The 15,320-nt window shown below is 37.1% G+C and overlaps 1 protein-coding gene across 6 annotated transcripts in view; it reads right to left on the minus strand.

The window, feature by feature from the left end:
* Positions 1 to 15,320, minus strand: part of LOC102004624 (chromosome unknown open reading frame, human CXorf23) — a 52,081-nt gene that overhangs the window by 17,012 nt on the left and 19,749 nt on the right. For 5 of the 6 annotated variants that reach the window (XM_005407801.2, XM_005407799.2, XM_013506297.1 and 2 more), the window contains 6 exons: positions 13,186 to 13,743; positions 12,154 to 12,813; positions 6,263 to 6,438; positions 4,578 to 4,692; positions 3,720 to 3,783; positions 2,185 to 2,300 (listed from right to left, as the gene is read on the minus strand). In XM_005407801.2, the coding sequence (XP_005407858.1) occupies positions 2,185 to 2,300; positions 3,720 to 3,783; positions 4,578 to 4,692; positions 6,263 to 6,438; positions 12,154 to 12,813; positions 13,186 to 13,743 (1,689 nt within the window). The remainder of the gene's footprint in view (positions 1 to 2,184; positions 2,301 to 3,719; positions 3,784 to 4,577; positions 4,693 to 6,262; positions 6,439 to 12,153; positions 12,814 to 13,185; positions 13,744 to 15,320) is intronic. The other variant, XM_005407800.2, reaches the window with a different exon arrangement.

Here is a 15,320-nt window from a genome sequence, read left to right on the forward strand (position 1 = left end):
ATTAAAATGGTAATTTTATATGTATAGCTTTACAAATTTTCTGAAAATCCTTTGAAATGTGATTTTTGGCCAGGCAAATAAACATCAGGTTAAAGATTCTACTGTATTTCCCAAGCCTCCCTACAGACAGGTATGGCCATGGGACTAAATTTTGGCCAACAGTGTTAAAGTATCATGTGTAAATTTTAGGAAGTCTTTTGTTGAAATGTTAAAAACTGGCAAACCCATACACAGCACAGCAGAGGTCAGAGGTGAGGGGAGAGAGAAGGGACTGACAGCTAATGGAGACAGTGCTTCTTTCAGGGGTCATGGGATGTTTGGCATTAAATAGTGATAATGGTTTTACAATTCTGTGAATATACTAAAAACTCCTGAACTGTTTCCTTTTAAAGCGTGAATTTATGTACCAGCTCAATTTTTTTTTTCAGGGGAGAGCGCGAACGCAGTCCCCCCACTACCACAAATTATGCAGTCGAGTTTCCCACATTTGGGGAAATCGCAGGGGTCAGCACATCCAGAGTGCAATGGATAAGCCTCGCCCTGGGAAAACCACCTTCGTGATCATGTACCAGCTCAATTTTTAAAAACTTTCCTGGCTACATATGTCACAGCAACTATCCAATACAAATAAAATAATCCAACAGACTCAGAGAAAGAGATCTTCCAGTAAGAATCTTTGCCTGCTATAACACTATCATCAAAGCTAACGTTAGTAAGTTTAACACTAACCAGCTACCCTATCATACCTATTATTTAACTTCATCTTCACCACCACTACAAGCTGAGTATAATTCTTCTTCCTATTTTACAGATGAGGCAGCAGAGACTAAATAACTTGCCCAAAGTCAGTCACATAGCTAGGAGTCTAAGGGCCAGGTGATGAACTCAGGTCTAACTCTAGGGCTCAGGCTCTAATAATCTCACAGGGTAAGATATATCCTGAGGTATTATACAGTCTTTATAATATGCTGATTACCTTATATTTGCTTGAAAAATCCAGTCATTTTTAAATTGTTATTTAAATCAAGCTGCACATGATGATCACTGAGTAACTCTGAAACTTGCTGAGTTAAGAAAAACGTGACAGTTTGTGTCACTAAAGAGAACAATTATGCCCTGCATTAACTATATCACATTATAGGAATAACAACTTTCACTCCGTAAGGGACAAGAGTTTTACTATTTTAATTGTTCCATAGCCATAACATCCAGTGTCACTATCTTTTAATGAGTCCTAAACTTACTGTCAGAATAAAGTCCAGTTTTAAACAAGTTCTATATAGTTTGACTAAGAATGAGATAGGCACTGACTTAAAAGTCTGTCATATAGTAACTTGACACCAATGATCATGAAAGAACGACTAGCTCTATCCCTTGCTACTCATCCATTTCCCACATTATGGAGATCCAAACAGTGTAAAGATTCTTGACCAAACTAGAAATTTTTTCCCATTCAACTGTATACCTCATAATCATAATGCTACAGTTAACATGAGTTCTACTAGCTCTCAGAACTAAAGATAAATGGGAGTCAATCTAGACTATTTAGAGCTCCTAAAAGAGTATGAAGTTGGGAAAGAAAAGTGAGGATCTACTAATGATCTATTTTCCATGCATGGCATGAGTACTTTAAATGTGTCAGTCATTTAATAAGGAGTTGGTTTTAGCATTATTTTACATGTGAAGAGTCTCTAGACACTCAGCAAATTTGGCCGAGGTGAAGTTTAAATTTGGGTATCCTCTGTGTTCTCTACTACACTGGCCCTTTTTACGGACAGACATCCACCAAGAGTCCTAAAAGACTACTGATCAGGAAATTTTGCACTATTCAGACTACCTAAGAATCTAAAGGGCAGAATGCATCCATTTCAATAACCTGGAGCCAAAAAGCCCATAAACTTACTAGACCTGGGGCCTGCTAATATTAAAAAGCTACCAGACTCCTCTCTACAATTATGAAGACCTCAAATACTCCCCGCCCCATAATTTTTGTTATTTAAATCAAGCTGCACATGATGATCACTGAATAACTTTGAAACATTTTGATAGAATTCATTTAAACATATAAATGGATTTGAAGGATCAAATCCCTATACTAAAATGAAAATGATTACACACAAAGAATTGAAAAAATGCTGAAACTAAAACTTGCTGGTAACAAGATGGTTTCCATCTACTGATTACCTCTCTGTAGCACCAGCTACGTGAAAAATGTGCTCGTCTTCACTCTGTAATCGTTCTTTTCTCCTCCTTTCAATGTCATGTCGTAGGTCATTTGGCTCGATTACTCTGACCGCAGTCTGAGGAATTTTGACAGAAGAGAAACCATTCACATTACTGTTAGTTGCACAAAGGCCATGTCTAACAAGAATCCTAATTAAAAGCCCTAAGTAATTTATTTTGTACTCATTCTGCTAACGGTAGTGTAAGCTGGTACAAATATTTTGAGATACAATTGACAATACAGTCAGAAAAGTTCCTAACATTAAACGAGGAATCCCACTTATGGGATCCTATTTCAAAGGAAAGGCTGTCTCCAAAAATATTCAAAATACTATATGTACAGTAACAAAAAAGGCCACTTTAATATTTAAAAAGTTACAGGAAAATGGAAGAATAATTAAATATATTATGACAATGCAAGGGGATAATGTATAACCATTTAAATTAGTAACTACTGTGTGGAAGTTAACACCGAAAAATATTTACTGAAAAAAGTTAAAATTTAAAAAGCTTCAATTGTAGGAGTCATAGGGAATTCTGGGATTTTACATAAAAGGTATGCTATTAGCAATTAAGCAGAAAGAAAAAAGTATATTAAACTGAAAATTGTGTATACACTATGATGGGGCCTATGTTAAAATGGAAGATGTAAGACTGCAAGAAAAGATCACCAAATATTTTATATTAAACAGTTGAATGAGTTTTTTAAAAACCCTCCAATTTCCTGTAAGCGGACTGTAATACTTTGATGAGAAAATTTTTGAAAATACCATTCAATAAATCAATCGATCTCCATAAGTTTAGTAATAATTCTAATCATTCTCAAGTAAAAACTTATATATTCTATCAGAAATATATTAAAATCTTTTCTCTATAAAAACTCTTTACTCTCAATGAATAAATGAGTAGTTCTTTTAGAATTTGACACACTTTTAAAAGAGCCAGTTTTCTTCCCTGGCTAGTCAAGATCTTCTAATCAGAAACGAAATGGGAGGACCACCACACACAACACATGACACCAAAGAAATTTAATAGTATTTCCAATATTTTGCTAGTTCCTATTCCACAGCATCTTTCATACATCCTACAGTAAATAAATCAGATGAGACTTAGTTCCTTTAATTCACTCCATGCACAATTACAAAATATATTCCACATGACTGGTTTGGAAAAACACATATAGAACATACTTTCCACAAGCGTCAATGCGGAGTTTTGTCATGAATATTATGTGCTGTAATTCTGTATCCATTTTACAAAGCCATCACCCTTACAGACAGTCCCTTGGAGGCAATATTTTCGTCTTTTGTCAGTCAGTATTCTCACTCTGACCTGGCCAATAATCAGAACCACTTGGAGAACTTTTAAAAGTTTAGGTTCCTGAGTCTCAACTCTTTTCTTCCTATATGTCAACTCCCTTTTGACGCCATCAATCTCTTTTCCCATTAGTATACCAACAATAAGATAATCTCCCATCAAAAATTATACTCACTTACCTGATCTGATTCATATATCATAGTTTGTTTATTCTGAAGGTCTTCCAAAGACATATCTATTCTCCTAAAACAATAAAGGTATATTGCAATTAAATATATTACGCACTAATACCTGATTCTACTACTACAGAAGAATTTAAGAATGCACTGGCAACCCTCTTGAACCCCATGATGGAGTGAACACCTGTAGATTTCTCTATGTAGTCACTGATACATTTTTACTCTGTTAATATATCTGATTACCTTGAACAAATCACTTAACTTTCCTAAGGTACTGTTTTCTCAACTGTGAACTAGGGATTATGATGTGTTGGTCTTACTCCCTTTATAGAGTGGTTTTAAGAGTCAAATGACATTTATGGAAAGTACATTTAAACATACTTTGTCTTGTTGCTATTACTGTTCTCTTGTAAAAATTTCAGAGCATAGAAGCATCTTGAGGTTCATAAAAATTTCAAGTAAATTTCTAAATTTAAAACTATTCTGTGATACCCTGTCCCCACACTATTTCACTTCTTAAGTTTGAAGTTTTATACTGCAGCCCTAGATTGTATTCAAAACAGTATCAGAACTTCAGTAGGCAACTACTAGAGATTAGACAAAGCAGAACCAATGCTAAGTAGGTATTTTCAAAGTCCTATACATTTATGCAATGTTAGCCAGTGGCTTCAATGCAACCTATTCCATCCCTGTCCACTGGCCCAGTACCTCCTTGGCTTGGTCCACTTTTTATGTAAAAAATGTACTCTGAGAGTCTACAACAAGCCAGGTGAGCAAGCTCAGGCAGCAGCACTTTCCCAAATCTGTTCTGAGGTTAATTTGCAAGCGTGAAACGGGAATACAGTAACCAACCACTACCTGTGAATTTCTGGATCTGAATCCAATTTACTTTCTTTTACATCTGTATCATGTATGCCTTGCAGTTTTGAGAAACGCTCATGTAGAGTAATGCCAGGTGATGGAAAATAATTTGCTGGAAAAGGAAACAAATAATTTCATCTCAATATGAAACTGATTCCGCTTGAAAGATTATATATAAGCACAGGAAGAAGTGACCATTAAAAATCCACTCTTTTTTCTCTTGAAAACAATGGGACCTAAAATTATTTCATAGACTAATTTGAAGTGCTCACTTTCCAAGCCCAAGTGAAACCTAAATTTATGAATCCAAGGGTTCTCTTCCTATCTGACATATCTGCTTACTTGTCCAAAGAAAAAGTGTGCTCTCAAAGTGAGGACTGTTTTTCTCTGAAGAACCTTTTTTCTCCAAAGTAAAATCTTACTCTATCTGTGAAGACAATACCGAGCTCTACAGTTCAACACAAGTAAAAATTAGTTTCACAAACAACAAATTGTTTTGAAACATCAAAACAATTCTGAGAAATGCCACATGTTATATTTACACATCACAGAAGGTTTTCAATGTCATTTTAGTTTAACATTAACTGAGGTTCTTGAAGACATTCTAAAATCAACTATGTTACAGGCGTTTAACAGGACAGAGAGAAGGAGAATATACCTGATCCCTCAGAATGCTACTTAAGCAGTCCTTTCTCCTAACTTACTGTTCCCTTTCTGCAAATAATTATATTTCTTTGGGTGAAAGGTGTGGGAGCAGAGGGGGTGAACTGTTTTAGAAAAACCGCATATTCTACCTCTATTTATCCATTTATTGACTGATTGATTGTATACCTGAGGATCAAACCCAGTGTCTCATACATGCTAGGCAAAGTGCTCTACGACTCACTGACACCCCCAGCCCACATTAGCATGTTTCAAGAAATATATATGCCTTAGCTTGAGGAGCGCAGAGAAAATAACTCATTTTTGAAACATGTTTTATGAAAGTACAAAAAGATCAACACAAGTATAAAATAAAATTTGGGGATTATTGAAAGCCTCTAGCTTATAATACCCACAATTGCCTTATTTATATAGCATTACCAGGAAGAGCTACTCTACCTCCATGAATTTCCCAATTAATGAAAACCTGCCAGGAGCAAAACCAAAACAATTTAATGGAAATCTTTAAAGCATTTATTATGCTACTTTCTAATGCCATAAGTATGCCACAGCAAACTGGAATCTTTCATTGATCATGCAGCAACATCCTACGGCACTAAGTCCCGTGATGCCCCTGGTGGGCTTTAAGAACATCACAAGTGATCTAGACTTCTGTACTGCTTGAGTTTCGTATCTATTTTTTTTTTTTTTTTGCTGCTTCTTCCTCCTTGTTAGGCTATCAATTATTCCTTCTCACTGCACTCTTTATGCCTGTATTCTGCAGCATACAAAACCTCTCCCCCTCTCACTTGTGACTTCTAATCTACTAACAGCTGAAGCAAAAGGTTATTAGAAATACATATAAAGAGCAACTAGGTTTGAATGAATACCTGACAACACTCTCCAACAGATTTCCTAATTCATGATATAACTTACAATGGAATATTAATTATCATTAAACTATATTGCAGGTATCATATCTGAAGAAAAGTCAGCACATTATTACTGCTATCCTTAATGTACGTGTAAAATATACCAACCTTTAATTTGATGAATTATTGCTATGATTTCCTGAGCAAATTCTCCTGTAGATTTGTTTTCAGTATTCTGAGGTGAGTCAAGATGTTCAAACACTGGATGAAACTTCTGAATTTTCCTGCCAACAGCAACCAAATCATATGACATCTGTCTCTCTGTGGAATAGCTAGAAGCAACCCTAGAATAATTCACAAATGTTAACTAAATTTGAAACTATTTTGTTAAGGACACAACTACTGAAAATTAAGATAGCTATAAAACTAAATAGAAATTTATCTTTTCTTATAATTTTGGCACTGAGTTATATGCTGTATAATAGAAACATGTAAAATAACAATTAGAAAAAAAAAAAAGCTATACAGGGCTGGGGATATAGCTCAGCGGCACAGTGCCTGCCTGGCAAGCACAAGGTCCTAAGTTCGATTCCTAGTATCGAAAAAAAGAAAAAAAAAAAACTATAGATACATGGTTCTGAGTTCTTTTCAAATCAGAGATCAGTAAATATTTACCATTTTAATAATAAAAGCTTCAAAGTTTTAAGTGAGAGAATTTTTACTTTAAAACCACAAAGAATTAAAGACAGGTTAAAACAGGCGTGGTGGTGCACGCCTGTAATCGCAGCACTTGGGAGATTGAGGCAGGAGGATCACTGTGAGTTTGAGGCCAACCTGGGCTACATAAGTGAGTTCAAAGCCAGTCTACACTACATAGCGAGACCTTGTCTCAAAAAAACCAAAACAGTCAGATTAGTTTCTACTTCTAAATGGCCAAAGCATTGTACATCCGGCAAGATTATACAATCTTGAAATACTACCACATTTTAAAAGCTGGTATCAAATGTAAGAACCTCTGACTTCATAAAAATCCTTCTATTCCTATTGGTAATAAGAAGCTTAGAATATTATTTTGAACTTGAATTCTGTTAAGAAATAAATTTAATCACAAAATCTCACTCAGAAAATTAAGTCTTAGTTATTAGACAAGTTCTGATCATTAATATCAACCTCTGTGTTTGCCTTAATGTAGCTTTAAACAAATATTATAATAATTTTTTTTTTTTTGGTTTTTTTTTCTCCTCCGGTACCGGGAACCGAACTCACGACCTTGCAAAAGCACCAGGCAGGTGCTTTTGCCGCTGAGCTAAATCCCCAGCCCCTTTAAACAAATATTACCATGTTATATAATCCCAGCTATTTTACCACTTCATACCTTCTGCATCTTGAACTTTTTCGTGGTCCCAGGGTTAAACCCAGGGCCTTGCATATGCTAGGTGAGCATTCTACCACTACGCTACATTCCCAACCCCTACCTTCAATTTTCATTAAGAGCTGTCCTCAGTACAACAGGTACTATTATAAAGTGATTATTATGATGTAGAGCTAACATTTATTGAGGTCTACTAAACATAAAGGGTTAGAGCTAACTACCATTATTTCATAATCTTTACAACAGCCCTATGGGGAGCATGCAATGAGCGCTGAGACAATGGATGTCCTGGTTGTTTGGTTTTACATTCCAGAGGTGCAGTATTCAAATGAACACATCTTCCAAGTTTCCTAATGGAAAATTACTCTGTATTCCAAGGATGCTGCTCTTGGCTCAAAACTATTCTTAAATTCTTTGTTAGGAGGCAGTTTATGCATTACAGAAGAAAATGTCTCATTATTTCATTTTGCATCGTACGTTGGACCCAAAATGGTATCAATCAGCTTGTACTTCTTATTCCTCTGTATTTGACTCGAAATTCCTTTTAGTGCTTCCTAAAAATCAAGTTCATTGTCCAAAGACCTGAGATTTAAAATTGCTGTGTTCTTTATGAGTATGTTACAGGTTCCAAAGGTAAATCCAAAAGTATGTTTTAAATAACAGCAGTACCAATGAATAAATTATATCTCATCACAAACAAAAAGCAACTAGATAAGTTTGGGGGTACAGGTACACGCATGCATGCATTTACTTATTCAAGTCACATAGCTATATATCCAAAACTGTTTCAGGGTCCTGAGAGGATTACAAATACTCTTTTTAAAAAAAAAAAAAAAATTAACTCCTCTAATAAAATGGTTTCAAGTGCCTACTGGTTGCTCATCAGAGGAGAGGCTTCTATCTGATTTCCCATGCTCCCTGTTTGCAGACCAGCACTGTCAGAGACAACTTCCTGCCAAAGCAGAAATACAGAAAAGTGATTATGCAGCAGGCTGACGCAACTGCTGTGGTTCTTGATTCATTAGGAGGACTTGCATTAGAGAACCATTTCCCCTCTTTCCTAATTTGGTCCAAGTTTCCCACTGTGCATCTGATAACTAGTTAAGAGACATCCACTGGTAAAAGCAACAACACCCCATAACAAGCGCCAGTAACAGAATTACAAATGCTCTGTTTAGAGGGGTTTAATGTTACAAAAATCCTCTTCCATAAGAAAAAAATACAGCTTTTAAAAACATTGTACAGGTAAAAAATAAGATATTTAAATAGAACTATAAAAATGGTATATATGGGGCTGGGGATTTAGCTCAGTGGCACAGCACCTGCCTGGCAAGCGTGAGGTTGTGAGTTCGATTCCCGGTACCGGAAAACAAAACAAAACAAAAAAATGGTATATATGGAGAGAAATCAGTCGATTTTTTTTTTCCGGTACTGGGAATCAGACTCACGACGTTGCGCTTGCCGGGCAAGTGCTGTGCCGCTGAGCTAAATCCCCAGGCCACAGTCAATTTTTTTGAAGCCTCAGTTAAGGAATTCAGCTGATAAAAGTCTCCAGTCTTCCCTGGAAAATAATTAAAATTTATTTACAATTTATTACAAATTCATTACTGATACAACTCTTGCCTCCACTCCATACCCAACACTTCATCCATCCAGGTGCTTCAGTATACTTTCTGCTGTGGTATACACTGAAGTTATATTTAATTCCTGAGATTTTAGTGTTTAAACTTGTTATCTGTTGAAATTTATCCTAGAGTTCCCTCGTTACAGGATTTTAAATTAAAAATATTTAAATTATCATTTTCTAGGAAATATACTTTAAAATAGCATAACCCCAAATTTTAGTCCCTTAAAAAAATCATGGGGTTGGGAATGTAGCTCAGTGGTAGAGAGCTTGCCTAGCATGTACAAGGCCCTGAGTTCAGACTATGGTAATGCAAATCAAAAACCAAACAGAACAAAAACCCAAAACATAGTATTTATGATATTTCTTGCTACAATAAGAACACTTTAGATTTGAGAATGGAAAATGTTCTTTGCATTCATATTTGTAAATCTAATTATCTTTTAGTTCACACTTTCCTTTTGATTATTTCCTATGACACAGCTTTTTGATTAACAAGTTATTAATTTCAGGAAATCTCCCACAAAACAAGTAGTTACACTGAAAAGACTAAATGTTCTCATCTGAACTGCATTTTAGACAGTTTTAAAACTTAAAATATAGCCCAAAACCTGATTTCTAATACTACTTCTAGTACTGGACTCAAATCTTCTAAGTTCCTTTGTTCCTCCCCTTACTTTTCCCGGTTTCTTCTCTGTTTAAGGGTGTTCCCACTGATGTTCTCCTTGAGTGCTGCGTGCAAAAAACTAAGGAAACATAAAGAGCTGCTTAATTTGCTATTGTTCATACTTAGGACTCATCAAAAAATGCATGGCAAACCACCCCCAACAAAAACCCCAACAACAAAACCCCAAACCAACAGATGGGCCTGCCCTCCAGAAGCCCATACTGTATAATAAAATCCGTGACTCATAGCAACTTCTACCTGATGGCCTCATGTTTTCAACCGTACTGGTAACTGAAGGAACAGATATTAATACTTGACCAAAACCAAGCAAACAACGCACAAAATGGACCATCTTACTTCTTAAAAAGTGGATTAATTCTAAATTTTAACCAACAAATAAACCTCTCTCTGTACCATTCTATGATTCTATTCTACTACTTTTCCAGCAAAGAAAAATCTAGTTTATGCTTAATGGTTGAGGGCCGGGGATGTATCTCAGTGGCACAGCACCTGCCTGGCAAGCGCGAGGTTCCGAGTTTGATTCCTGGTACCAAAAAAAAAAAAAAAAAAAAAAAAAGTTGGAAACATAATTCTATTGAGGGCATTAACTACCTTTGTTTTATGGATATTTCATCAGTACATACATAATTAAATCCAATCTACAAAACTCTTCCATAGCTCATACACCAATACATTATAATCAAAGAGAAAGATTTTGTTGACTGTGATGCTTTATTGTACTGAAAAGATGCATGTATTTTGTTCCGTTATTTATTCTTCAGGTCTTTGAATAGAAAGAATTTGCAGTCGAGGCTCTTTATTACAAAAGGCATCCTGCAGGCACTGTTCAAGCATTCAAACATGTCCTGCCAGGCTCCACTGATAGATCATGAGAATTCATAAAATTACAGTTTACATATTCAAAACAAAGGTGCAGCAGCAGCCTCAATTTTGGAAAGTTCATTTCTGTGACACACGATAATGAAGCTTCCATTTCTCATTTCAAATTCTAAAATTAACTGTACAGTATCTTGAATGAGGTCCATTCCAACGAAATCCTTCAAAACTGGTATTTCTAGTATTCTTTAAAAGTACTACAATGTATTAATTCCTTTTAAACGCAAGTATACATTAGTATATTTTATAATATTTTCTGCAACTGCAATGAATGTAGGGAAAGTATGAAGGAAGACTGCTGTGTCTAACTTTAGGAAAAGGATCAAAGGGGCTGGGGATTTAGCTCAGTGGCACAGCGCCTGCCCGGCAAGTGCAAGGTCATGAGTTTGATCCTCGGTACCGGAAAAAAAATAAAAAAAAAAGAAAAGGATTAAAAATATTGTTTAAAAAAGACTCGGTGTACCTCCTCCCCCTATTCCCTTCCTATTCTTTCAGTTTTCTTTCCTTGTTTTTTTTTTTTTTTTTTTTTTTTTTACGTCAGAAGGGTAATGTGCCGACATCATAACAAGGTTTGAGGGAGGCACATCTCGTGCAGACGGCATGAACACCCAATCATCACGCTCCTTTCCTTGGTTTGGATTCAAGTACAAATTGGAGTCAACTGTGAATATGTATAAAATCACGGTCTGTCATGATTTCATTCACATACTGGTAGTGTATTAAGGCAAAGAACAGATTTAGCTGACGCAGCCAAATTACAGCAACTTGCTATTCTCAGAATCCATAAATGGAGATAATATTAATAATGGGATAAAGCATGCAAGCTTGTTTTAGGAAACTATAACCTATTATAACAGTAGTCTGGCTTTTTTCAAGAATCATTAAGAGCTAAAGTACATGTCTTATAAGTAGACATCTTCGTAGATTATGGCCTAATTTCTTCTACTGGGAGAATCTAGTGAATTAAGCCCAGTCATTTTGGGATGGCAGCAGGAACCATATTATGTCTTCTACCTCCTGGAGTCAGAAGGGGAAAAATGGATTTAAGCTGCAGTCACTTTTGACATAGGTAAGTCACTTCACCTCTCAGGGCCTCATTTTCCTCCTCAAATAAATCAGAACCTGCTAAAGTCCCTTCCCACTCAAAAATTCCCTGAACATCGTCAGGGAACACAGCCTCTGAGAAACTGCAAAGATCAGGTCTCCTTGAGTTGCTATCCTTGGCAGCACAGAAATACTTGAACTCATGAAGAAGAACAACTCCATGGAATTCCTTGCACCCAAGAAGCATCCAGAGATAGGATGTGGGAACAAGCAGACGTGCGATCACCTCTTATTACTAATGGCAGGATTCATTTTCATTACAGGATTTTGGGGAGGGGGCATCCAGGTGGTTCCTCTACTGCCAGGGTCTAAACACACTACAAGCTCTATTTCCAAAGCTGCAAGTAAAGGTGGCAGAAGAATTAAAGATCATAAAGAGAAAACAAAGATAATACCTGGATGGATCTACATTTTTCTTCACATCTACTTTAACTGTAAGTGATTTCTTCCCAAGACCGACAGATGAGGGTTTCACATTCAAAAGGATTTGACTTATATCTGGTTGGTTACTAGAAGAGTTGTTCTCTTTTCTGCAGTCTTCTTCTTTCTTCATTTTTTTCTTCCACTTGTCATTACAGGGCTTCAAATTAACTTCATTTTCATTTGAATGAGCACAGGGAATGCAGTCTTTCTTAGGTGGTTTAATAGGATCTTTGACTAGCCCGCCTTCGGTCTCTCTCCCTCTTCCAGCATTAAAACAATCTGATTCTCTATTTACAGGGCCTTTTTGAGAGTGTTTTCTATCTTCTTCTTTCAAGTATTTCTGAGTTCTCCCATCAGTAAAGTCCTGGTCATCATCCGAGAGCCTATGGTGCTTGTGGTGATAGTCATAGGATACTCTGGCTGCTGAACTGGTCTCTGGGTATTCCCTTCCAGCATATCGGTGAGCTTGGGGTCCGAAGTCCCGCTGATTCTTCTTCTCTTGGTAAGGTGGGAAAGAGTGCTCAGGCTTCCACTTCGGGTTCCTGGCGGACTCTCTTTTTTCGTATCTCTCCACACCTTTAGTTCTTTTTGATGTGTGCCCATATTTTCTGAAATCACGATCCTCAGGATACCTGTGTTGACATAAAGCAGTTTATACTTGCACTACAGAGAAGAAAGTGAGAATTTATATGTGTAGAACGTTGGGCAGCATGGCTTTAAATGCAGAGCGCAGTGGTAAGACAACCTATAATCCCTCAAGCCAATTCATAGAGGCATATCGTAGTTAAAGAGGAAAATACCATCTTTTAAAAAATATTCTAGCCATCAATATGATTTACTCTAAAACGAAACCCTTCACTACTACTAGCAGATCATAACGAAACTACAATGCTCTCTATCTTTTTAGACAAAAGATTTTCAAGTGGTTATCTTCAACTACAAAGTAAATACCTTTTCACTTGAGGCTTTACACTAAATTACCCAGGTTTAAAGTTTTCCTATACCTCTTCGGAAAAGAGCTCCTTGTGTCAAAGTCTTCTGAGCCTCTTCTAGGTGACTGGGGATATTTTTCTTCTTGCATCCTCTGGTGCCCGAACTCATCTTCATGCCACTTTCCTTCAAATGTAAAGGAATCTGCCGTTGACCTCTCAGGTGGTTTCCTTCCTCTCTCACTGTAGTTATCAGGAATATACCTCCCTTGCATTTTCTGGGGATAAGAGCTCCTCTCATGCTCTACGTAGGGTACACCCTCTGAGTATGTGGGCATGTACTGAGGTCGTCTGTTACCATCCCCTCTTCGCGGCAAGTGTACTCGGTGAGGCTTGTATGTGTAAACATTATCAAAAGAGTTTCTTATGTTTGGGGATGGTGATCTACGTTCATAAGATCTACGATAGAAATTTCCACGAGGGGAAATCCTTGATTTATTCTGTCCATGTTTCTCATCATCCATTCTCCAAGCAGTGGGTCTTCTCAGATCTTTCCTATATTCACAGCCATAATGCCCAGAAGAAAACCTTTGCTTATAGTAGTCAAAATTTCTAGGTACTGGTGATAAGGACCTATGTGAACAAACACAGAAAAGTTTAGTCCATTTTAAGACAATAAACTAAGTTGGTCTTAATATGACCTCCTTATAATGTTTGTCTTTCCAAGTGGTACACTGCTTCTCCCATTCAAACTAAATTCATCAATTTGCTGTACATGCATTCAGAGTTGTATATTGCAGGTCTGATGATGACACTGTCTAACCTGACAAGCATACTTTTTCCATCTGAATTAATGCATTCGATGTGCATGGTACAATGGGCTGAGGATATTCATCCTATTGGAGGAGGACCAGCTTAGACATACAGCAGGATCCATTTTGGAAAATTGCTGATACCAAAATTCTGGCAAAAAAACATGCAGAGACTTCAAGTGGCCAGTCAGCAAAAGCTTAGTCAGGTTCAACAGCCAACTGAGAAGCTGAAAGACTAGATTCACACAAGCAACCATGTAGAAGAATGTCTGGAAAACAACATGACCTCTGAAATGAAATTAGATTCTAAGATGTAATGAGGTCACAACCTAAACTCAGATCTAAGATTGATACCATTGTTCTCCCATTGATTGTCTATTCTCTCTCTTAAGGACGTATTGAGAAATAAAAAGCATACACTTAACAGGTGCGAGTGGGAAGGGAGAGAAGTGAGTCTTAAGACTTGAACCTTACACTCAATTCCTCCAACTCCTCCATTAAAACTTCCAGCACAGATAAACTGCTTTTATTATTCCCACACCTAATCGTCACATATCAACCAGAAGATGTGCTGTTCAAACAGAAATGGTAACTTTGGTGAGAGTGTGCTTTAGTAGAGTTATAATGCTCTCCGGGGACAGCACATTCCTTCGATATCTGCATTGTCCAGAACTCTGACATTGCCAGCATGGGGCCTTATATTCCTACTGAAAAGGAAAGTTCCTATACCAGGAAAATTAGCCTTAAAGTTGGGAGAGAGCAATGCTACTATCTAGAACCCAATAAAATTCAATTTTGCAGCCAGGCGTGGTGGCATATGCCTGTAATTCCAGCACTCAGTAGGCTGAGGCAGGAGGGTCGTTGAGAGTTCGAGACAAGCCTGGGCTACAAAGTGAGCTCAATACCAGTCTGAACTCCATAGTGACACCCTGTCTCAAAAAGACCAAAAAAAAAAATTCAATTTTGCACCTAAGGACCTTTCCCACATCTGACCTGTCCAATATTTCAATCTTAATGTCTTCTAAAATAATGAAGAAGTTACCCTTGCAGGTTTTTTAATCACACCCTTAGGAGCTGCCTCAGAGTTGGAGAAACTATGCATGAATCTCTTTTGTTTCAGTGCCAAGTCTATACCCTCCATACAGAGAAGGAGGTGCATCTATCTCCCTCAAGTACCTATGGGTACATATATATAATATTGCCCGCTACACTCATCAAGCTAGACATGCTGGCAAGTATCACTCAGGTGAAGCAGTCTACCAGCCAGCTGGCTAACTTCATCACAGGAGGGGAAGCAACTAGAGCCTCTGAGGACTTCCTGGAAGATTCCATTGGTTTCACTACTAAGGAGAAATGCTGGCAGCTAGAGGCAGAGGTCTTCCAGACTGGATGAAATAC

This window comes from Chinchilla lanigera, unplaced genomic scaffold, assembly GCF_000276665.1.
Source record: "Chinchilla lanigera isolate Chin_1 unplaced genomic scaffold, ChiLan1.0 scaffold00108, whole genome shotgun sequence".
In the NCBI taxonomy this organism is placed as follows: domain Eukaryota; kingdom Metazoa; phylum Chordata; class Mammalia; order Rodentia; family Chinchillidae; genus Chinchilla; species Chinchilla lanigera.